The sequence below is a fragment of the Cinclus cinclus genome, chromosome 18, assembly GCF_963662255.1.
Source record: "Cinclus cinclus chromosome 18, bCinCin1.1, whole genome shotgun sequence".
NCBI lineage: Eukaryota > Metazoa > Chordata > Aves > Passeriformes > Cinclidae > Cinclus > Cinclus cinclus.
In genome coordinates this window covers 14,397,972-14,422,792 of record NC_085063.1, presented here as the reverse complement: position 1 = coordinate 14,422,792, position 24,821 = coordinate 14,397,972, and the positions used below count along the sequence as shown (strand labels likewise).

Sequence of the window (24,821 nt, the reverse complement as noted above, 5' to 3'; positions counted from 1 at the left end):
GTTCCTCACGTATGACAAATCCCACCCCCAAACAATTACTGCACCAAACAGAAACCCCAAATCCAATTTATTTCAATTGCTATTGAGTAAAAACCCTAGGCAACCTCCCTTCCCATGCTGCTGGAATTTTTTGCTGCCACTGGAAAGCCTCTCTGTGGCTGCTAATCAGGCAGAATCCACAGGCAATGAACCATAGCTTGGGTTAGCTGAGGGCAGGTTCTGCTAGGCAGCGCTAACCACATCCGAACACCCAAGAGGCTCTTGCTGGAGATTAGAGAACTCCAGGAAAAGAAACCATTCCAGCAGCTTGGAGAACTTTCCCAGGCCATCACCTCTCCCAGCTCGCTTCAATCACGTCACCAAATGCAAGGCCATGGTGGCTGCACCTTGTGGCACTTGCTCAGTGGTGCAGGTGACACAGGCACAGGCACTGCTGCTGCATCACACACACCTCCCTGCCGTGGTACCAGAAACAACACTGCCAGTAAGCAACAAATCTAACGATGAATAAACTATGGACAACAATGCCAGTTAGAGGACTCAGAACCCGAACTACCAACCAGAACCATAAACAAGGCAAACTAGTTTATTTCCCCGTGTTCTAACAGCGAAGATTTCCTTCAATATTTTGGTTTATTATGCTAACATCACTCGCCACATTTAAAAAAACCCCAGATTCTCCAGGGACGAATGAAGTGCTGTGATAATTGACAGCCAGGTGACTTGAATACCACGTACACCCTGCTGTGTGCAAACCAACCTGTCTGCACAGCGGCGCAATTTCATAATGGAAGACTATCGGAAAACCATTTTTCTCATTTAACTTCCCGCACGGGAACACCGCTATGAACATGTCCATACGTCTCCTTGAGGGACGCACCGCTCGCTCGGGCTACGGCAACACGGCACGCAAGGATATTGTATTGCTGCGCTGATACAGTTCATGGGAGCCGGGCCTTTGTTACACGCACCATGGATGCTCCTGCGCTCTTCCGCAGCCACGGCCGAGGGATTCTCCAGCCCGGCCGTGCCACACAGCGGGGATGGATGGTGACACGCAGGAGCCGGGCGGGGACCCGGCGGAGGGGACACGGCCCGGCCCCTCCGGGCGCTGCTTCCCCGCTGTGTCCGCGGCCCCAGCGCTCAAGGCCGGCCGGGCCGAGCCGCTCCCCGCCGGGGCTGTCCCCGCTCCCGGATCCTGCGCCGGGCGTGCCGCGGCAATGGCGTCAGGAGCAACCTGTCAGCGCCCGCCTGCCTCCCCCTCATCATCATCATCATCATCCTCCTCCTCCTCCTCCTGCCCCCGTCCCGCACACCCCGAGCGCGGCCCCGCCGCCTCCCTCACCCTCCGCGGTGCTTGCTGTCCATGCGCTTCTTCTGCCGGACGGGCTGCAGCGGGATGTTGTCGGTCATGGCCGCGGCTGCGGGGCGGAGCGGAGCGGAGCAGAACGGGGGATGCGCTGCCGGCAGCGCCCAGCCCAGCCCGGCCCGGTCCGGCCCAGCCCAGCCCAGCCCAGCCCAGCCCAGCCCGGCCGCCGCCGTCTGGCGGCACCGCCGAGGGGCCGGCCCGGAGCCGCCGGCTCCCAGCACGCAGGTGCCGCGTCCGCCCCGCCCGCCGCTCCGCCTCCGGGCACCGGGCAGCACCGGGCAGCACCGGGCACCGGGCAGCACAGCTCCGCCTCCGGGCACCGGGCAGCACCGGGCAGCACCGGGCACCGGGCAGCACCGGGCACCGGGCAGCACAGCTCCGCCTCCGGGCACCGGGCAGCACCGGGCAGCACCGGGCACCGGGCAGCACAGCTCCGCCTCCGGGCACCGGGCAGCACCGGGCAGCACAGCTCCGCCTCCGGGCACCGGGCAGCACCGGGCACCGGGCAGCACAGCTCCGCCTCCGGGCACCGGGCAGCACCGGGCACCGGGCAGCACCGGGCACCGGGCAGCACAGCTCCGCCTCCGGGCACCGGGCAGCACCGGGCAGCACAGCTCCGCCTCCGGGCACCGGGCAGCACCGGGTTCCGCCAGCCCGGCCTCCAACGCAGGCACCCGACGGCTCCACGGGGTCGGGTGGAGTGGGGTGAGATCGGGTCCACTCCGCCCCGGACCGGGCAGGGCAGATCAGCCCCACCCTGTACAGCCCCACCCTGATCTGCCCCACCCCGATCAGCCCCACCCTGAGCTGTCACCGGCTCTTCCCTTCTCCCCATCCTGCCCTTTCTTTCCCCCGTGGCCCCACGTTCGTTTCCCGTTCTCTCCCAGCCTCAGCCCCGCTGCAGCGGAGCCCTCCTGTCCTTCCCCTGCGGCCACAGCCCCATGTGAGCTCTGCCTCCCTCTGGGCTCCCTCCTCTCACCACCCCAGCCGCCTTACAGGGCTGGGATTTTTGGTGCTGCTGCTGCTTGCGCCCTTCCAGCTCGGTGTCTTTCACCCACTGCTCTCAACACCCATTTCTGGATCCAAATTCTGATGTCCTCTGCAAATTTAGGCACAAATTGCTACAGCACTTCTGTTTGTGATTTCAAGCATCTCATTACACTATGGATTACACCAGCACAAAAGCTGCAACTGTCATTTCATGTCTTTTTTTCCAGTTGAAGTAGAGTCATGCTGGCGTTTTGCAATGATGACATTTCAGCAAGACAATGAAGAGTTACACCAGTTCCAGTCAGGCACCAGTACTGACACTGTTTAGACAGATATTCCCAATGCCATCCTAACTCGGGATGTCTAATTACAAAAACTTCGTAGGACTGATTTTTACGCTGTATTTCAATTAAGCAATACCATGTTTTAACTTCTTATTTCCCAATCTACTGTTCTTATTCCATCATAGAGACAATTGAAGTAGAAACAGAAATCCCTTCTCCCACAAACACTTTGACTCACAAAACATATTTTTTCTCATTTGTTTTATGTGAAAGGATATGATGCTGGAATTCACTGCAAAATATAATTTAGTAAAAGGAGCAACTGAAGAACCTAAAGAGGACCTTGTACTTGACCAAAAGTAGTCACACCATTGCCACAAACCCACTTCCCTAACACTGCACAGGCTGAAATGCCAGTCTGAGCCTCCAGCCTTGATTAAAATAAAACTTACCAAATGCCATTTTTATTTGCTTTGATGTGAAAGTAGCACTGGTTTGAAAACATCCAACATTCTCTTTAGCACCCCATTTTTGGCCCTTGATACCTTTGTGATCAGACAGAACTTCATGACATTCCTCCTTTACATGGAGCAGCTGAACTTCCTCCACGTCATTCCTGCCCAACTCCAACATCCAAGAACATGGGAGGGGGAACCACGGAGTGTTGTAGGGTGACTCAGTCGCAGAAATCCCAGAGGAGGAGCACAGGGATGCCCTGCAGCCTGTAGACTCACAGCATCTGAGCCAAACATCCAAAGCCTCCCTTATGGATGCTCTGATTTTCTGCCTTGTAATGAGACACTTGTGATTTTTAATTAGAAAATCACTCTGGATGATCTAGACCAAGCTGTAGCCCAATGGACTAAACCCACTTCTTGACATATTTCTGGCACATTTGCTTTGCATTTCTGGCACATTGACATTTGCTTTGTTGGAAAGAATTCACTTGTGACCTCGGCACTCACAGCAGGTACAAGCTCTCCTGGTTTCTAAGCCTTTGATTTTCATTCTCCTATTGAGAAGGGATGCCCAAGGGAAAACCTCCAGCCTCAGTCTGAGAAGTTTTAAATCAAGTGAAATAAAACCGATTTTGGGGTTTTTTTCTGATGCCACTGGCTTGCTTTGATGCTCTATTTTTGCCAGCACAGAACTTGAGGCTCACAAAGGAGCCCTGCAAGTTCCAGAATTCATACTGCACCACTGCTAATTAAAAGGAGCTGAGATTTCTCACCCACACCTGAGGCCTTCCAGGGCCCCACTGATCCTCAGATTCACCCAGGTCTCTCAGCTTCACTGACCAAAGAACATGTAAATAAATTGTATTTTGGGGGTTTGCCTGTACTCCTTCAAGGAGCAAGTCCTGCTGCCAGTTCCCCACTCAAACAATGGATTGGTTCTGACAATGCATTTGCAAATTGTACTCATTACCTATTTAGCACAATATGTTATAAATTTTCTTCCACTATAGTTTTGCCACTAAATAAATAATTGGGCTTTTTTATGCATAGGATTATTTTTTTACCTGATGAACACACAGGAAAATCTTAATAATTATATCCTGTTTGACTTCTTACAAACTGAAAGATTAATTCAATTTTGGAACTACTTTTGTGTTTGTTTATTTTTTTCCCTAACCATAAGTATCAAAATACAGGGAATTCTGACATCTAAGGAGTTGGCTCGGACTAAGAGTGTATGACTGGTTGAACAAAATGTTTATAATTCCACAGGCAGCCCAAGTCATGCCATTATTCTCTGTACCTGTTATTATCTGATTCCATAAGTGCATGTTTTACAAACACCAGGGTGCACGTTCTTTGTCTGGAAGCACAGCCCGTTGCACATGGGATTTCAGCTTTGTTTCAGGGCTGTGTTTGCAGCTGCCCTGTTTGTAAGGAAGGCAGCAGGAGGAGAAGGGGTTTGGTTGCCAAGGGCAAACGTGCAGCCTTGGCTCCTACACTGGGATAATTCCCCGTGCTCCTGACCAGGGACAGGCAGAGAGGTGGGTTAGGAGCTGTGAAACATCACTGTTCCTCAAGCAGCACTGAAACAGGCCTGCACTGTGGCATTGCACCCCTCAAAATCAGAGGCAGCCTGCCAGAGCTGCCCATTCCTGGGCTGGGCTCTGCAAAGAGCCACTGAGAGCCAGGGAAGCACAACCCTGAGATGGGACAGGGACAGGAGAGCCCTGAGATGGAACAGGGACAGCCCTGAGATGGGACAGGACAGCCCTGAGATGGGACAGGGACAGGAGAGCCCTGAGATGGGACAGGACAGCCCTGAGATGGGACAGGGACAGGAGAGCCCTGAGATGGGACAGGGACAGCCCTGAGAGAACAGGGACAGCCCTGAGATGGGACAGGGACAGGAGAGCCCTGAGATGGGACAGGGACAGCCCTGAGATGGAACAGGGACAGGAGAGCCCTGAGATGGGACAGGGACAGCCCTGAGATGGGACAGGGACAGGAGAGCCCTGAGATGGGACAGGGACAGCCCTGAGAGAACAGGGACAGCCCTGAGATGGGACAGGGACAGGAGAGCCCTGAGATGGGACAGGGACAGCCCTGAGAGAACAGGGACAGCCCTGAGATGGGACAGGGACAGGAGAGCCCTGAGATGGGACAGGACAGCTCTGAGATGGGACAGGGACAGGAGAGCCCTGAGATGGGACAGAGAAAGCCCTGAGATGGGACAGGGACAGGAGAGCCCTGAGATGGGACAGGGACAGCCCTGAGATGGGACAGGACAGCCCTGAGATGGAACAGGGACAGGAGAGCCCTGAGATGGGACAGGGACAGCCCTGAGATGGGACAGGACAGCCCTGAGATGGAACAGGGACAGGAGAGCCCTGAGATGGGACAGGGACAGCCCTGAGATGGGACAGGACAGCCCTGAGATGGGACAGGGACAGGAGAGCCCTGAGATGGGACAGGGACAGCCCTGAGATGGGACAGGACAGCCCTGAGATGGGACAGGGACAGCCCTGAGATGGAACAGGGACAGGAGAGCCCTGAGATGGAACAGGGACAGCCCTGAGATGGGACAGGGACAGCCCTGAGATGGAACAGGGACAGCCCTGAGATGGGACAGGGACAGGAGAGCCCTGAGATGGGACAGGGACAGCCCTGAGAGAACAGGGACAGCCCTGAGATGGGACAGGGACAGGAGAGCCCTGAGATGGGACAGGGACAGCCCTGAGATGGGACAGGACAGCCCTGAGATGGGACAGGGACAGCCCTGAGATGGAACAGGGACAGGAGAGCCCTGAGATGGGACAGGGACAGCAGAACCCCAAGCTGGGACAGCACAGAACGAACCATCAGCACGCTGGGATCGTGGTCCCAGTGCCCTCAGCCTCCACGGGCTGCATTCACCTTGGAAATTTATCTCGGAGAGGGCCGAGCCCAGACAAGACTACTGCGATTAATTGGGGAGTTAAACACTCCCAGATTATCGGGCACTGTTAACACCTGCAGCTCGGGGCTGCACGCATGGCTTTGATATTATTTTTGCTTTTGACAAGTGGGCGATAGCGGATATCCTTTAAGCCTATATTTAATGAAGCCCTCCATAAATCCATCAACACTTGCTAAGGGAAACTACAATAAAGCTCCCACTGCCATGGGCTCTGCTATGCAGGGAACATTTGGCATTCTCATAATGAAGTTTCAGAGCAGATACTGCTCTGAGGAAGTGCAGTCTTTGTGTAGAATCTTTTTCTTCCTCGCATAATTATATGGTGTGGACCAAGAAGAAAACAACCCTTTAGCACCTAATTTTTAAAACCATAATAGTCAAATTGTCGTTCAGCTAGGACAGCTGTCAGCTTAAGGAACGAAGAAAGAAAAAGGCTTTCTAGACAAATAAACTCCCACTTGCATTTTATGTTTGTATTTTGTTAGTTCTTGAAATGATCTGGCTATCTGCTGTAGCTGTTCTGTGAATTCTTGCCATATTATTCTTGTGCTACACCTCCTATGAGTGTGATAAAAAAGTAAAGCTATAAACTGAAAATATTTGTTATATGTTTTATAGGTGCAACTTTTGTAAAAAGTAAAAAAACAAAAAACAAAACCCCTATATAATGTAGTTATTTTGCCATTTAAGACTGGAAGAATTGAGGGGGAAACAGAAGAATAAGTGATGAAGGAATCTGATGTTTTTGAAATGTGGACTTTGGGACTTGGAAGGGGTGGGGTACTTTTAATACATATAGAAATTTAGGTACCCTGAGGCAGCAAATCACCTGAACGTGTGCTGAACTTCAAGGACTTAAGTAATCAAACTGGTTTCGTGGGAAAGAAAACCAAAACAGTGTGTCCAAAAAAAAAAAAAAATTAACAAGTTATGTTTGGTATTCTGAACATCTAGACTGCATGGAGACAATTTTTTCTAAAACAAACTTTGCCAAGTGGATTGACAGGACTCTGAAGGGCTGTAAAGCCAACCCAGGTATTTTGATGTACACACATCCTCTGTCATCACACGCATAGGACTGCAAAGGCAGGGAGTATCTGGGAAGAGCAGGTGAATGGATTTCAGGACTGATTCTGTATTACTACGCTGAGAATACAGGTTATTTGTCATTCTTTCCCCCATACATTCCTCCTGCCTCACCTTCTGCTCACAACACACCATGGTTTGTGTTCCTGAGACAGAGTCAGAATGTCATGAGTTCATAAACTGAGTGCTTTGACTCAGCTCAGTTTTGTTCCCTTCCTGGAAAGGGTGGCCAGGCCCTGGCAGGGGCTGCCCAGGGAGATTTGGATCCCCATCCCTGGAAGTGTCCCAGGAAGGGCTGGACATGACACTCAGTGTTGAGGACAAGATAAATACACATATATATATTTACTAGCACTAGATATGTGAATTTTACTGGATTTGGGGTTTTAGTTTTCTTTAGAGAGACACACACCCAAATGTTTAGTCCTGTCTGGATTTTGCCCAAACCAAGTATGGAAAACAAGGCCCATGATGAGATCCACCTGTCCTCATTCTGACTTGAGACTTCACTTTCTGCACAAAGTAATTGATTCAGAGAAGTGAATGCTTGAATGCTGTGCGATGTGACAATCAGATATATTAATAAAGAAGTTTAAAAGGAGAGTGATGCTGCTAGAGAGTGGCTGGGAAGTCCAGCACAAAATCACTTATAAGAGGCATTAACAAACAATCCTCTCAATAAACCAGTCAGCAATCAGAATGTTGCAAAGAACACGGCCCTTTATATGCAATGAACTCCATGTGCACAAACCAGAAGCTGTGATAACAAAACAGATAGCATGGCGATGGGCTCCAGGAGTGTGTAATTGCTGGTTCTTTCTGTGCCTCTGAGCTGTTTCCTGTCCTGCTGTGGCTGTGCAGTGCCAGGAGCTTTTCTAGGTCAGTGGTGAATGTGAGCTGAAGTCAAACACGTGAGCCCAGCACTCAGCACACTCCGGCCAGCAGGCAAGGGCAGCAGAGAGGAGCCCTCTGGGCTGAGCACGCAGCTCAGAAAAGCACCAGGAAAGCCTCAGCTGGGAGCTGGAACCTCTTGGGAGCAGAGACACCAGGACAGCTTTCTGCCTACCCTGTCATTTTGCAGACAGAAAGGATCACTGTCCCTGACTCCAGATTACAAAACCTGCAAGGAGCCTTCAACAGAAAAAAAAAAAAAAAAATCTTAATTAATGTACTATCCATCTCTTTTCCTTGGTTTCAGCCCCTCTGCCATCCCATCAGCTCAAGCACCTCAGCCAGGTCCTTTCCCTGTGCTGAGCCCAGCTCCATGGTCATTTACCCTTTGCTCCACGCTGTATTTACCAACCCCACTGCCAGCTGTGGAAAGGCAAATCAGCCTCCCTGAGCTCAGCCCAGAGCTGCTCATCTACAATTGTCAAATTCCCTCTCCTAAAAGTTCCCATCAACTTTTTGGGGAGCTTTGAACAGAAAGATTTCTTTAACCTGCCCTTTCTTTAGAGCAATACTTGAGGTAATACGTTAAAGTAAAACAAATGTACTTACTGTTCAGTTTTTTTGTTTTAAGCAATGCAATGTTGAAGTTCAAATTTAACATTTTAAGCAAGCCAGATTTTACCTTAGCTCATGGAAGCACATATGCTACTTACACAACAGCAACAGCCTGCAAATCCTCTGTGTGAGGGGCAAGGTAAGCAACAGCAACCACAACAGCAAGAAATCGCTCCAGGCGAGAGGAGAGGCTGATGAGCAGAGACAGAGCACATACCGAGCTCACTGCTCCGTCAGCTCCCGATTCACATCAGAAGGGCCACAAGACAATCAGCTGTCTCTTTTCATTGTTAAGATGCAACTGTAGATGTTACCGAAAGCTGAGCACACTTGCCACTGTGGGGAGTTGCACCCCGTTGGTTTTCCGAAGGCGTTGGTTCTGCTCTCACCCAGGGCAAGCAGGTAATCCCCAGCCCTGCTTGCTTTGCAGACACTGTCCCCTGCAGCAGGAGCAGCCCTGTGGCCCAGCTCCTGCTGAGGGGACGAGCTCACACAGCTCCTGCCTGTGATCCAGCGGCTGGGGGAAGATCCAGGGCTTGCTGGCAGCAGCTTAGCCAGGGATCCTGTCCTGCTCCAGCCTGGAGCTGCCCTGGCACCAGGCTGGCACAGCTTGGAAGGGACAGAGCTTCCATGGAGACCTCAGACCTGTCCTGCCCTCCCTACACCTTCCTTCAGAGCCTGGGGACAGAGATGAGACAACAACTGTTTGTTTTCTGCCTTTCTTTGCACTCCCAAGGACTGAGCAAGGAGCACCGTGATCGGGCAGCTCTGATGTCAGAGACGTGCAACTTTGGGATTCCCTGCTCCTGCACCCCTTTTCTCCTGTTGCCTCCCAAGGGCAAAATGCAGTTGCTGGTTTATGTTGCAAGAATCAGGATCCAGGATCTCAGCACTTTTCCATTTTATCAGGGCTGTTTCTCAGAACTATTTTTCTTTGCTCTTCAGGGGAAGTTATTTATCCCTTTTCTATGCAGCCAGCATCTTCAAGCACTGGCAATTTGACAACCTCGTATTTTTTTCCCCCCTTTGCAGGATGATCACAGTACAAAAATGATTGCACATATTCCTGCCATTCTATTCCAGTGTGAAAAATCAACATCCCTGGCCCATCCCAACCCCTGCATCAAACCCCAGCTGTTCCTGAGGAATAGATCTCAGACTCCTCCATGCCTTCCTAATTGCTTTTGTTCTAAGCAATGAACTAAAGCCTAACTCTAGCTCCTGGATCTCAGGTCCCTGGAGTGAAGCAGCATGCTGCCTCTTGAACTCACTCTTCAGTGGACAAAAAGCTTTTTTTGCCAGAAAAACATTAGGCACCAAGTGTGAAAAAGCCATCCCAAAATTTATTCTCAAAAATGTCAACAGAAATGCAGCAGTAGATACTCAAAACTACAGAATTCTTAGAAGTCATACATTCACAATGTAAAAACATGACAATTGGGATGCCTTTTGCGTGGTCTATGTAACAATATCCATTTTACAGTGTAAACAGGTACTGGTATGTTCTTACCCACAAGTCCAGCAGGAAAGGCACAACTCGGCATACAGAGATCATAAGCAAGAATTAGGTGCAACAACATCACACAAACTTTTGGTAATCTGCATTTTTGGGGCCTTCCACAACAGAGACTGGACTTGAAGATTTCCTGCAGTCACCAGCCAGGTTTCTTTCCCTCCTTCAGTCCTTCCACACCAAATGCTCCTTTTGCAGCCTGGTTCAGATCCCATTACACATCCAGTTCCAGCAGGCGTTCGAGAAATAGTGAAAGGTCAGTCCAGCAACTCCTCAGGTGCTTCCACTAATAATACATCAGGTTTTGGTTTCACATAGTGCATGGAAGCATCTGCTTGAATCTCAGTCATTACAGTGGTCATTATTAGAAAAAATATACTACAACTACAAAAGGAAAAAATGAGGTAGATAACTTAGAATCCAGATGACTATTCCAGCAACCTTCATACAGCACACATGGATCATTAATTACCATTCTGGTGGAATGCAAGCTCACAGACCACCAAAAAAACCTTAATGACCAGAGTAGGAATGCCATCCAAAAACCCACAAAACATTTAACCTAAGCATGAATACTTCAATATTTAAATACAGGTTTACATAGACTGATCTTCTAAATTACCCAAACAAACAAACAAAAAAAATAAAAATAAAAACACAAAAAAACCCCAAAAAAAGTCTCTTGCTAAGGAAACCAGGTCCCATGGCCAATTGCAACAGTCACCTGAGATTCCTTGCAGAGCTTTTTGACCTGACTTCCCAAGGCAAGTCTTCCCTTTCAAGAGGAAACAAAACAAACAAACAAACAAACAAAAAGAAGTATATACATACCCACCCATGCTTGTCTGGGGCTCTTGTACTGAAATAAAACATCTAGGAAAAACTGCACATCTTTGGAAGCAGGAATTTTGGCACTATACTTGAAGTACTGTCCTAGTAAGTAGTAGTATTAAAAAAAAGCAGCAGTCAACAAATGAAGAACTCATTACTTAGGAGCAATGACTAAAGAAAAACAGCAACTTGCTTTTCATAGACCTTCTGAGGCAAAAAACCAAAGGAATTAAAAAAAAATAAAACAACAAAACTTGGTCGTTTTTATAGCTATTAAAAAGTACATTCAGAAACCACACAGAGCCAAAAACCCAAACAAAAATTCTAAAAGGGTGGCAGACATTCTAGGATATTTACCCGCATTAATAGTTTCCATTTCTCATCAGTAAATAGAAGCTTTTCCATCAACAGTAGGTTGTTTCCACTCTATTCAAAACCCCCATTATCACTCTAAACAAAGAGGTAAATATTCTAACCTTTGGAATTTCAAGTTGTAGAAACTTCTGTAAGGCTTGTACACATTAAAGTCACACGCAAGAACTACTTTGCAAGACCCGCATCTTTCCAAATAGAAGGAAATCCTATTCTTTATTAATTACTATTTGCAAAGCAATATCATGATTGTACTCTGGGCAACTCTTACAAAGACAACCATAAAATCATTTGCACGTCAATAGGAAAATAGGAGGCCGAAGTGGAATCTCTTAAAAATATATGTTTGTGTCTATATATATTTGTTCTTTCTGTAGGTCAACTCCTCTCGAGTCTTTAGCTGACGGCGATTTTGTTCTCCTCCAGGAAGAGGGGGAACTGGTGTTTTGGCACACTGTCTGCGGCAGCACCAGCAGCCTTCTCCGCGTCAGAGGCGGCGCCAGCCTGGGCCGTGTCCACCTTGGAGGCCGGGGCAGAGTTCACGGGCGAGCCCCCGGGCAGGGGCACGGGCAGGGCCCCGCTCTGGATCACCGAGATCTCGTTGTTCTTCACGGCCAGCCCGTTGCTGAGCACGGCCGCGTACTGGCTCCACACGGCGGGGTCGATGCTCACCGAGGGGGCCACCATCTCCTTGGGGAACATCTCGGACACCTTCTTGGGGTCATTCCCCAGCAGGGCCATGGGGTTGTCGATGGACAGCCGCCTGCCCCGCCTGGCCGAGTTGTTCCACATGTGGGTTCCTACGTGGACCTTCCCAAGAGGAAGCAAAGAGAATCATTAATGCTGCAGCTCTTTCGTGGTGGGCCCAAATTCTACTTTGCTTGCAGCCAAGCAGCCCAAAGAAGTCAGGCTTGCTCCGTTTGCATTCAGGTAAATATTTGAGCTGGGTGGCTCTTGCCAGAGTTCCCTTCCTGGCATGTGTAAGACACAGTCACTCCACTGCCTGACATCACCACGGCTCTCTGGAGCTGGCTGCTAGAGGGCTTGGAGAACTGTGTTTTACACTTGGAATAAGTGGAGTTGGCAAAGACACCGTCTCTTCCCCCCAAAACAGAAGCCACATTATCTGCTGCATACAGACCACACTGAAAAAAAATAAAACCCACTGGGTAATGCAAAAAAACCACCAAGTAATTTGGCAGAGAGGTTCATTTAAGCTGAAGTCTTCCACACCACATTCTGCTGGTGCTTCCAGCAAGGCACTGCTCACACACTGCAGAGGATTTTTCCCTCCCCATCAGCACTTATGCAAGAAGACTGAAGAGCTTGAAGAAGTTCTCACAGGGAGGGAGAAGCCTCTGTGCAAATGAGGGAGCAGAGTCCCTCATGGAGCAAATGGATTCATCTGGCAAAAGGACAGACCCACAGCACTTCTTCAGTGCTTAGACACAATCCCCAAGTACTCTGTGCCATGTCAGGATTATCCCAGTTTATCCCTCCTCATCTCACAAAACTCCAAGCAGTGCAGTGTAATGCATTTACTCAGCAGGCAGCATTTTGTAGCAGTCTATGAAATCCTTATGTCTTGACACATCCAAATCCAAAGTAAAAGAGAAAGCAATCTGCTTAGCAAGGGCTAAGCCTTCCCTTCCATCCCAAAAGGAAAGTCAAGGACAGCAGCAAAGACCTGCGGGTGATCTCAGCAACACTTACACAAAAAACTGTGTGGAGAAACTCAGGAAGGAGAAAAGAGTCAAAAGTACTCAAGGAAGTAAAAGAAAAATCAGTGCTGCCTCAAAGGCAGGGCGAATATTAGAAACAGCCTTCCATCTCTAGTCTTAGATTCACAGACAAAGGAGATGACAACAGACAGGACCCACCTTGAGGTTTCCTTTGGTGGTGAAGGCTCTCCCACAGATGGTGCAGGCAAAGGGCTTCTCCCCGGTGTGGGTGCGCTCGTGGATCTGCAGGGCGCTGGCAGAGGAGAAGTTCTTGCCACAGGTAGTGCAGATGTGCTGTTTGGCAGGACGGCAGAACTTGGGCCGTGGCACCAGGAGAGGGGTGACCCCAGGGGACAGAGCTGGAGGGCCAATGAAGTGGCCAGTGCTGAGGGGACGATCGCTGGGCAGCTCCATTTTTATCAGGGCTGGTGGGGCTCTGACAAAAGCAGCTGGAATACCGCTTCGACCTGGAAAGAAAGCAAAGGTGATGCTTATCCCAAACTAATTCTGCTTCTCAGCTTGAGCCTGGCTCAGAGTCAAGGCCCTGCCTTTGAAGCTGCGTGTGCCTAAAGAGCACATCTGCAGAGCCCACCACACTTCCCAGCACACCCCCAAAACAATCAGTTCATCCCTGGGTTTGCTGCTGAGCTTATGAGCTAGAGAGTCTTTCAGGTCAAATTTAGAGCAACCTGAACCTCAATGCTGAAGGGCCTGAAAACCCCACAAACTGTTTCAGGCTTGCCATGTCACACTACTGGGATAAGCAGTTTCTCCTTAAAACACAAATTTGAATTTTAAAGAACTATAAGGAGATGTAAAATGAGCCCATTAAAGACAGCGAGGGCACAGTCTACATTAATTTTAAGGAGATGACAGCACTTAAGCCTTTGAATTTTGGGCCTGATTTACTCAGGAAAACTTGACAGGGCCTATGCCCCCCATCCAAACACAGGAGCAGGAAGAGGGGAAAGCTGAGGAAGTTTTGTTTCCTGTTAGTCCTTTCAGGATTGATTTCCTACTGCCCCACCCCACATCCCTGCCAGCATTTCACTACTCACCATACTCTCCATTCGCAAACTGGAGCCCAGGCTCTTCTTTAATGACCTTCCGACCAATATTGCCGTACGTTAAATCCAAAGCTCCGACAACCCCTTCCATTTCTGCAGGAGCGCTCTCGGGACCCTCTGATTTATTCCCCGTGCCTGAATCCTCCGGGTTGTTGAAGGCAGGAGACTTTGACCTGACGCTCTCAGCCTGGCTGTTGGCCGGGGACAGCGCCTGCAGGGATGCAGCCTCGGAGGCGGCGGGGCTCCTGCCGTTCTGGTAGTCGGCATCTCCTGCCACCGAGGACGAGTCGTTGGTCATGCCATCGCTTTCTGCTGAGCCGTTGTCACTGGACTTCAGACTGCTCTGCCGCTGCAAATTCAGAGAGGAGGTGACAATCTTCATCTGATTCTCCAGTGCTGTAACCCCCGAGAAGGCGGAGGCCGCGGCGGGCGACTCTGATTGTGCATCATACGGAGTGGGAGGTTTGGAAGAACTCCTGGGGCCGTCCTGAGAGTCCACGTCATCTTCCATGTCGATGCTTTCCACGATCTCCTCCTGGCGACCGACGTCTCCGTTCTTGTCAGGCACGGCAGGATCCAGCTCGGCGCCGTCGCAGGGCGGTTCCGGCATCGGGGTGTTGGGGATCTGCCCGCCCATGTGCATGCGGATGTGCTGCTGCAGCACCACGGCGTTCGTAAACTTCTTCTGGCAAATCGGACACGAGTGCTGCATCTTCAAGGGGGTGTTGGCCCGGTGGACACCATAGTGAGTTTTAAGGTTCCCCTTAGTGGAGAAGGCACGGCCACAGATCTTGCACTTGAACGGCCTCTCCCCGGTGTGGGTGCGGTAATGCATTTTGAGCGAACTCTGGCAGCTCAGCACTCTGTGACAGATCAGGCACTCGTTGGGGTCTGCGGTGGACTTGTCGATATTTTCAACCAGCTGCTGGAGCTTTGATGTCTCTGAGCCTTGCTCATTTGACCCACTTACGTGGAAGATGCTCACGCTGCAGGTAGCTTGTGGTGAGCTCAAGCTCTGCTCCGTTCCCGACTCGTGACCGACTGCCCCCGATGAGGAGGAGCCACCCTCGCTTTCGGGAGAGGGCCTTGGCTGCAGCTCACTTGAGAAGGTACCAGGCAGAGACTCCTTGATACCTGCCAGGCTGGAGATAGTCTGAGGTGCACCGGTGGCCACAGAGGTAGGCAGAGTTGTTAGGAGAGGTTTGCTGTCCACAATCAGGTTGGACTCATCCAGTGGCACAGACATCCCGTACGGGATTCCAGTGCTGGTAGGAACATTGTCCAGGTGCTCAGGAACTGGGTAAGGATTCATCTTTATGTGGGGGTACTTGTCTTTGTGACGCTGAAAATGCACTTTAAGGTTTCCTTTGGTCGTGAAGCGGTTCCCACAGATGTTACACTTGTAGGGTCTTTCCCCAGTGTGGGAGCGGAGGTGGATCTGCAGGGCACTGTCGTTGCCAAAGACCTTCCCACAGAACTTACACTTGTGTTTGAAGAAGGGCTCCTCTGCGTTCGGCTTGCTTTCAGACACGCTGATGTTGGGGGGTTTCCCCTTCCCCTTCTTGGAGGAATCCATCACGGACGAGACGGCCGAAAGCGGGTTCTGGAAGATGACCGAGCTGGAGGACTGAGGTAGCAAAGGATTTGGGAACTGAGAGATGGAGCCGGGGAGGCCTCGGCTCCCGTCTGGCTTCAGGGGGAAGGAGGAGGAGAGCCCAGCAGCCAGCGAGCTGGCAGCTGCAATGCCAGTGTTAGAATGAGGTAGTTTTCCTTGCTTCAAGGATTCCAGTGATAGGCTCTGGCTTCCAGCTTTCTGTCCGATCAAGGCCACAGCAGCCGAGAGCTGCTGGGACATGTGGGCACCCAGAGCTTTGAGCGGGTCAGTAGCAGCTGCTATGGAGGGGTGCAGGGCGTGGGGAGCCATCATGGCAATCTGGATGCGGATCTGCTCCGTCAGCTGGATCTGCTGGAGCTGCTGCTGCTGCAAGCACACCAGCTGCTCCAGGATCATGGGGATGGCGTTGAACCCGGCTGCCGAGGAGGAGATGGCGTCGGACGTCCGCTGGTTCACGGCCACTTTGGTGCCACGGATGGTCTGCAGAGTCACGTTAGTGTTTGGTACTTTGGGTTTTGGTAGGTAGCTCAGGCCGGGAGCTGCAGGCGTCAGGGGAGGCTCTATTTTAAGGTACATTCCTCCTACTGGTTCAGCATCCATTTTTCCTTCTCTCTTTTCCGTGGAGCCAGTGCAGCCCTTGGCCTGAATGTCCTTACGTGTCCTGCCATCCATTCGGTCGCTCGGGAAGGTCCCCAGAGAAGCCTCGGAGAAGCTCTCAGGGGGCACTGTCCCCTCACTGTCATTCATGATTAGAACAGGTGGATTTTTAGTGCAATTTTTCTTATGCTCAAGGAATTCAGAGAGAACAAAGAATTCTGCACAGCATTTCTCACAGATTTTGGTTTCCTCCGTGCGGCACCTTTTGGAACTCATTTCACCATCTCTATCACCTGGGACGTCTTGTGGACTCCCTTAAAATAAAAGAAAGTCACATTATTAATTGCTAGATTTAGACCAAACATTCACTATTAAGATCACTGACTCCACCTGAATTGCAAGTTAAAGACACAAGACACTGGAATCAAGTTTGCAGATTGATCTGAAGTTCTACTCTTTGTTTTGATGCCAATTCCTTCACAACCCCTTCACAAACAAATTGCATCTCAGCTCAGTTTACAAGTAAAAACACATTATAAAAAGAATGTCACAATGTTCGATGAGAGGAGATTTATCCCAAATCCCTCTATTCAGGTAAAACCCCCCTAGAACAGACCTGCAAGGCAGCACCTGCAACACAGCTTAAAAGAAACACAAGGACAGAGGAAGCATTGAAGCACTGAGCAAAACACTGTCTGCACTTCAGGTTCTAATTATTTGTTGACCATCTCGCAGAAATTCATAAAAGGTTGTTAACACAGGAATTCTAAGCAGTTCTTACTGTCCCAATCTAAACGACTTTCACTCTGCCATTATGAAAATAATTGCATCCAAGAGCAGGTGACAAAAGCAAAACAGTCCATATCCCCTCTTAAATCCTTCAAAAGCAAACCCATCCCAACAATAATATCTACATTGACACAGTAGCAAACACATGATTAAATTCTGAAGCTTGACACTCCAGTATGAGCCTCCATTGATACGCACGATTATTAAAACTAATACAAGTAACGAGTTCTGCTTGCAAAACTACACCAAGGCATTTCTGGTCTTTGCAGGAGGCCTCACTCAGCTGCATCCACAACTCACCCACTTTTGGGAAGGGACAGGGAAAGCCAAGCTGGGCTCTAAGTCCACTCCTGCCCTTCCACCACCAGCACCCCACAGCTTAGACCGAGCAGAATCTGCACAATATCTGAACTGGAAGACGTTAAGAGAAATGATAACCAAAACAGGATGTTTTTGCTCAGCCTTGCCATCCTTCAAACAAAGTCAGGGCTCGCTCCAGGCAGGGCAGTGCTCAGGGCAGGAGGTAAAACCTCCCAGGGAGGGGGAACAGGGAAGGGCTCCAGCAGGATTCAGCCCCCATCAGCTGAAACATCCTGGAGCTCACTGGAATTGCTCCAGTTTTGGTAGGTGCAGTGACTTTTCCCCGTGGGGCACCTGGACTGGTGTCACTCATCCATCCTGCCCAGAGCACGTGCCCAGCCACCCCTGGGACCAGGTGAAGCCAGGACTCTGCACACTCAGGAGCTTCTCGTGCCTTTGGCTTGTGCAAGGTGTGCCCTGAACACGGAGGGCAACCATGTGCAGGTGACAACTCAATTATTACTTTGCTTGAAGGGAGTGTAAAACCGCTCTGAGGGAGGATATTGCAAACCCTGACGTTTCCTACCTCAACAAGGGCACTGTGCATCCAACTAAGCAAACTTCAGCCATTTAATGTTGTGTGGCATGAAGCGCATGTGAAAGTTTACTTCTAAAAATTAACTTTTGACCAATTACAAAAAACTTGCAACTATCAGAGGCCTGCTCTGCTATGATCTGCAGAGCAATAAATCCAAACCTGCACAAGTCCCTGAACGAGGAGGAAAGGAGTTCTCAGCACAGCTATGATCAAAAAATGTTTGGATGCCTATCTAAACAGGGAGAATGAAACACGTCCCCTTCAGCCCAAATTAACTCCTGTAAGCAAAAAAAAAAAAAAACAAGAATAGCACTCATTTCCCATTCCAAATATCATTAGTGATGTCTCTAAAGCTAATTTAACTCAGAAAACACACAGAGAACTCCAGCCTGCAGACAAGTACAACTACTACACGATTCAGTACTTGGTCCACTGAGCCAACCAGGATCAAGAATAGACTGTTTTAAACTTGTTTTGCAAGAGTCTAAGGAGCTATATTTAGTATACAAGAAGGTACTAGGTTTAAAAAAGACAAACTTGCAGAACTACTCTATACTGATTTGAGAGGTCTTCGACTACTTTCCTATTTCAGAGAACACACTAGAACACGAAAATCTCTTTTCCAAATCTAGAAGTGTTTGGGGCTTTCCCAGTCCCATCTCCCAGGCAGAACAACACTGTTTCCACATCATGAAGTATTAAAAAATAACTTCCGCTTTTGTTTTTTCCTGTGGCACAAAAATGTCTGCACCAAACACTGTTGCCCACCCCCAATGAGATATTCCAGGATAATGTCTAGACAAGTTCTCAAACTTTAACTGCTTTAAAGCATCCGATCATTTATCTCCTTACCCTTGGTAATACTTCTTATGTTTCTACTTCTGCACTGATAAGATCACACTAAAATTCAGTGCCCCTTTCCCAATCTCCAGCACAGCCCACACTCCTCATTTTCATAATTCTGAAGAACTCTTAACTTTTCTGGTTCTGAGCAGCAGTTACCATCTCAAAGAAAGAAACTCCAGTAAACTGAAAGTCCCCGCTGGGCAGCAGCGAGCAGTGGCTGGCAGCCCTGCCCTGTCACATATTTTAATTTCCCGGACAGTGAAGCATTAACTCAGGACTCTGAATAAATTCAATTCAGAGCTTGAAACGACTTGCTACAGGACAAATAGGGAAGTTATGCATTATTTTTCCTTTTGTCTTAAAGAAAGGGTTTTAGACAAATTCTCAAGTAGGATGCTGGGTTATTTTACAGTAGCTGGAGTAACAAAGGAGCAATTGGCTGTTTCTGTAAAACAAAAAAAAAAAAAAAATCCAACAGCTTCTGTGAAAATCACGGCAATGTGTAAGCACCTCCTCCCCCCGGGCCAAGGGCTGCAGTCAGAGCACCCCAGCCCAGCAGCGGTCACAACTCAATAAAAGCCTGAACTCGGGGTGCCAGGAGGGCAGCTCTGCCACCGACTGCACAGGACAGCCCTGCCACAACAATTCCTTGTGCACTTCCTTAACCCTCTCCAAAGGCTTCCCAGGGACAGGACTTCTACTGATGGTTTTTTTTTTTTTAATTATCTCCCCACCCCCGAATTTCAGGAATGTTATCTCTCAGCATCTCGTTATCCAATAAGTTAGAAGAATGCAGTAAACCCAGCAGGGGGGTTAGATTGAATCACTGGCAAATGGATGGATAAAATCCACTATTGTGTAGGACACGGCGGTCATCGACAAGGAAGGCTGATAAAATCCACACCGCTCGAATATTTTAATAAACAGTAAGAGGAGTGAAGCAAACCTGGTTTGATGTGATTTCAAGAGGGGTGCTGCTGGCCTACCACTCATCTAAGCAATTAGTGACTTTTTCTCTCAACTTTATTTCACTTGAACGGGATGAAACAAAACTCAAGCTTTCCCCACCTTTGTTTTTTTTTTTTTTTTTATTCAGGAGTTTTAATACCTTCGGTGAGCTTGCTTTTCCCCACAGCCTACATTTGACGAACTACTTTAAGGCGAACAAAACCACGCATTTCCCCGGTTTAAATTAACTCACGGAGGATTGATTACCAACCCTGCACTCCACTCCTAGACATGAAGCCTCTGCCATCATCAGCTCGCTGTGGCTCTCAGGGTCGCGCTCCCCCGGTGCTTCTCTCCTGCTCCCAGCTGCAAAGCCAGCACTTCCCAGAACTCCTTGAACTGCCCCAAATCGCCCTTCTCTCACTTTCAAACACCATTTAACGCATTCTAACTATGACAAAAGCGCTTTCTTGAGTAAGTAAAACGCATTAGGGTTGACTATTCCAAAGGCCTACCCTGAGCTCATCAGCCGCGTTTTTCTACCCAACAACGAGGCAGGAAAACGCTTTACACCCACACTCAGCATTTCACGTGCTTACAACAGGCTCTCTCGCAAGGCTTTAATTATTTTGTGAACTGTAACTACTTACTAATCCACCCTTTGGCCTGTCCACAACTTCAAGCGAGATATTCAGCCGAACACAGAACGAACCACAGTGAATAAGCGCCGGTGAAAAGCGAAATAAGCGCAGAAAGCAGCGGGGACCAGAAGCGCTGGCCCCGAGAGCACAGCCCTGCTCCGGAGGGGCTTGGAACCGAGCCCACACCCCAAACACCCGGGGACAAGGGATCCGAACCGAACCCACCCAAACCCCCGGGGACAAGGGCTCCGAACCGAACCCCCCCCAAACCCCCGGGGACAAGGGCTCCGAACCGACCCCCCCCCAAACCCCCGGGGACAAGGGCTCCGAACCGAACCCCCCCCCAAACCCCCGGGGACAAGGGCTCCGAACCGAACCCCCCCCCAAACCCCCGGGGACAAGGGCTCCGAACCGAACCCCCCCCCCAAACCCCCGGGGACAAGGGCTCCGAACCCCCGGGAAGCGGCGCTCGCTGCCCGGAGCTGCCGGGGCCGGTCGGTGGAGGGCACTCACGGCCCACGCTCCGGCCCCACCGGGCCACCGCCACCCCGGGCGGGGCCACCGCCACCCCGGCACCCACCTGAGCTGCCAGCATCCCCCGCATCACCATCTGCAGCCCCGGCTGTCGCTCCTGCTGGCTCCCAGCCCACACCGCCCTACCTGGCCGGCCCTACCTGGCCGGCGGCCGCAGCTGCTCCCCGGACCACACTTAACGCTCGCACGGTGTTTAAGAGCGAGCTAACCGGCACAAACCCCGCTGCCAAGGTCAATTGCATGAGAGTCCTAATTGTGAGCCTGACATCAACTTACCACCCACAGCAAGCAGGAGGAGGCAAAGGTTAGAGCAGCAGCTCTGTCAAAACGTCACATCGCCGCCGAGCCCGGCCAAAGGCTCCATCCCTACTATGAATATAATGTTTCACGTACGTAAAAGGAACAGCAGGCCGGGTATCGCCCCCCCTTGATCCCACGGCACCCTGTCCCCCTTCCTAGGGGTGCAGCACCCCGGGCACGGTGAGGATGCTCCTGCACCCCGGGGCTCCCGGCCGGGCCAGCCAGTCCCCGACAGCAGCTTCGGAGCCAAGATAAATCACCACAAACCTCGGGCTTTCCGTTTCCAACATGCCTCTCCAGTTCTACAGAGCTCAGCGCACGAATCGGAGATAAAACTGAAGTAAAGCTACGCTAATTTTACCCTGATTAAAAAAAAAAAAATAAGTTGCAGATTGATACTGTATTTTTAAAGAAATGAATCCGATTTTTAATGGCAGCAATCCAGCACAATAGGCATTTTCAATCCCTTTGTGGAAATGCTAATTTTCAGTATGTGGCATTATTCCCCTGTGACCACCTGCTGATTTTTTGACCTGTTAATGGATCCCCAGGTTCGCGGGACACTTTAACTCGCTGCATTGTTCACAGAGGTGGGTCCCAAATCGCTTTGCGAAAAAAGGGAATTCTTGCAAAAAAGGAGATAAGGGCTTGATTTTATTATTACGATTACGTGTATATCCTCGCTAATGCCCCAGACAAATCCCTGCGGAATTTCGACTTTGTTATGCAGCTTCATCACTTATTATTTACGGGCACACCTGGAGCGGGGAATATCAAGACTATTTGGGAGACTGGCGGGCGGTCCGAGCCGCCGGAGCCGCAGCCCTGGGTTTGTATTTCGGAGAGCGGAGGTCCCGCAGGATGGGGCTCGGTGCGGGACCTGCCCCGACCCCCCCAAACCCGCAGGACCCCCCCAGGCGGGGCCACAGCTTCCCCAGGTCTGGTCGCTGAGGATTCCCGGAGGGAATTTCATCCAGGGTTTGGTTGTTAAAATCGAGAACGGGGGGGGGGGCGGTGGAAAGGGGAGGGGGGAAAAAAAAAAAAAAAAGAAAAAAAAGGCCCGAACAACAATAACAAAAAAAAGCAGCTGGCCATTGCCCCGGAGAGCGCGGTGTGGAGCGATCCTCCCTCCCTCCCTCCCGCCTCCCCCGCCCCAGCGGCCGCATCAGGAGTGATTAACCCTTTTGTTTCAGCGCGGGGCCGGAGGTGCCTTTCCAGCAGCGGGCAGAGATTTACATGTGGAAACATCACCTCCATCCCCCAACCTAACCATATGCACAAAGGAAAACAGTCATGCATTAAACATGGGATTTATTGCCTTCTGGCCAGCATGCTGTTTCTTAAGTCACCATTAACCGGACCCAACAATTGCACATTTCGACTCAAAGAAGAGAAGGGGGAGGAAAAAAAAAAAATTAAAGAGCCCGAACCTCCTGCGGGCTGGAAATAAGCAGCTCCCGTAAACGTGCATGGGTTTTGATCACTTCTAGGCACGGAAACAAAACCGGTCCCAAACGCAAGCGGAGAACCCAAAGAAAGTTCTTGGGGGGGCACAACAACCACAACAAGTCCGAACAAACACTGCCCAGCCGGGACGGGCCGGGCACCGCGGGAGCGTCCCGAGCCCATGGCGGGGCCGGCGAGCCCCCAGCCCGGCTCGGGAAGATGCTGCTCCGGTAGCCCCGGGCCAGCCCCGCTCCCGCGGGGCCACCAGCGAGTGCTTCCCCCCCATCCCCTCCGCCCTTCCCCTGCACGCCCAACCCGACCGGCAGCTCCCGGCTGCTTTTAGCCAAGAATTTCTACTTTTCCCGTAGCACGGCCCAGGAATGCGAGTTCCCCAAAAGCGGGGAGAGCGATCCGCGGGGGCCGAGTCCCCCACGCTGCCCAAATACAAAGCGCTCGCGCACACCTCGTATTAGCTCACCGGAGTTATTTTAGGAAGTCGGAAATCAAAGATGGCTGGAGGTCAAGCTACAAAAGGTCCAGGGCGATTGTGATCTCCAACAAAAATAGTCCGAGAGTGGAGGTTTTCTCCCCCCGCACACTTGTTTTTTAAAAAGCCCCACAAAAGTTCTCATCTAACTCGCGACAAAGTGCTAAGTACGCCGAGAAAACCCAGCCCGAGCCATGTCCTACCTCCCCCGAAGTTGTAATTTCTCACCCTGCTCCCCCACCCTTTCACCCCCATGCCCCCCATTCCCTCTGGGCTCCCCTCCCACGCGGCCGCGGCCCCACGCGGGACCCGGCGGAGGCTGCGGGACATCGCGGGGCGAGCGCTGCGCTCCGCAGCCACCCGAAACTGAACCCCCCCAAAAAAATAACGAGGAGACCCGTGCCTCGCTCAGCACCGCGTCGGAGTTCACCCCCCCAAAAAAAAAAAAATTAAAAATTTTTAAAAATACAAAAATCCACAAAACAAACCACCAAAAAAAAAAAAAAACCTCCAAAAAACCTGGGGCGAGCCGAGGGCCAGCTCCTGGCAGAGCCCGCGGGGAAAAGGAGCGGGGGGTGAAGCACGAGGGTGGAAAAAGCCCCTCGGGAAGCGCCCCTCGCACCAGCCCAGCCCGGAGCCGCGGCCGCTCCGCGCCCCTCTGCGCTCACCACTTGCAGCATCTGGGGGCTGCTCCTCGGAGTTGATGTGCTGGGGCTTCGCCTGCTTCCGTCGCGACATGGTGCACCAGCATCGGGAGCATGCAATAGTAGCAATTATTTTCCTCTTCACAACAAATTCCTAGAGTTGGGAAATTTGGGCGGAATGCGCATGTCAGAGTAATTATGATTATCAATAATGCATTGCGATTTATCATGGGTCCCTGACGGCTGATTGGCCTGAGTCCAAGGGCTCACAGATTATTCAAATCAGCCCCATTGATCCGCGCAGCGGGGCACGCTGGGCCATGTAGTCCCCGCTCCCGGCCCGCCCCGGCGGGCGACAAAGGCGTGAGCCCCGGGCCACCTCCCCGGGCTGCGGGGGAGCCCGGGGCCACCTCCCCGGCTAAACAAACAGCCCGGCTCCCCAGCCCGCACACGGACAATGCCTTTGTTGTCTCACCTGCGCCTTGTATATCGTGCTTTAAAGAGGGTTTTTTTTTTTTTTTTTTTTTTTTTTTTTTTTTTTGTTCCCCCCGCTCTCCCCTAAAGCAGAAGCAGCAGCCCGGGACAATGCTCGTTGTCCCCTTTGTCGCTCGATAAAGGTGGTAAAGGGAAGAGCAGCGAGAGCTGGAAGGGGCGAGCCCCAAGTCCCGCGGTGGGGTGGGCGACTGGAGGGGCTTTAAAAGCGGATGCAGACGGTGCGTAATTAGGCTGGTTTGGTTCAGCTGTTTGCAGACTTTAAAGTCTCACTTTCTAGGAAGCTGAGCCCACTGGTATTTTTAAAAGCAAGCCAAAACGCGAGGCACGTGAAGGCTCGTGTGAAAAAAAAAAAAAAAAAAAAAAAAAAGTTGAAGCACCAGCGCTTTGAGAGTTTTTTTTTTTTTTCCCACACTAAGTTGACTGCC

The 24,821-nt window shown here is 50.8% G+C and overlaps 2 protein-coding genes across 2 annotated transcripts in view; both read right to left on the bottom strand.

Moving 5' to 3' along the window:
* ATP9A (ATPase phospholipid transporting 9A (putative)) overlaps positions 1 to 1,413 on the bottom strand; it is a 44,644-nt gene extending 43,231 nt beyond the window's left edge. Inside the window, exon 1 of the mRNA XM_062504792.1 lies at positions 1,346 to 1,413. Coding sequence (XP_062360776.1) covers positions 1,346 to 1,413 — 68 coding nt within the window. The remainder of the gene's footprint in view (positions 1 to 1,345) is intronic.
* Positions 1,414 to 11,764: 10,351 nt separating this feature from the next.
* On the bottom strand, positions 11,765 to 24,409 carry SALL4 (spalt like transcription factor 4). Its single transcript, XM_062504890.1, has 4 exons — positions 23,926 to 24,409; positions 14,148 to 16,682; positions 13,249 to 13,556; positions 11,765 to 12,178 (listed from the first exon to the last, which is right to left on the bottom strand). The coding sequence occupies exons 1-4, from the start codon at positions 23,993 to 23,995 to the stop codon at positions 11,765 to 11,767; spliced, it is 3,327 nt and encodes a 1,108-aa protein (XP_062360874.1). The 5' UTR covers positions 23,996 to 24,409.
* Positions 24,410 to 24,821: the final 412 nt, after the last annotated feature.

What these genes read in the sequence shown, in the direction of transcription:
- SALL4 (XM_062504890.1), bottom strand. Translation starts at nt 23,995, where the DNA reads ATGTCGCGACGGAAGCAGGCGAAGCCCCAGCACATCAACTCCGAGGAG. An exon ending in GCCCCCAGATGCTGCAAGTG is followed by an intron (nt 16,683 to 23,925) that starts GTGAGCGCAGAG and finishes TTTTATTTTAAG; the next exon opens with GGAGTCCACAAGACGTCCCA. An exon ending in GTTTGCGAATGGAGAGTATG is followed by an intron (nt 13,557 to 14,147) that starts GTGAGTAGTGAA and finishes CTTTCTTTCCAG; the next exon opens with GTCGAAGCGGTATTCCAGCT.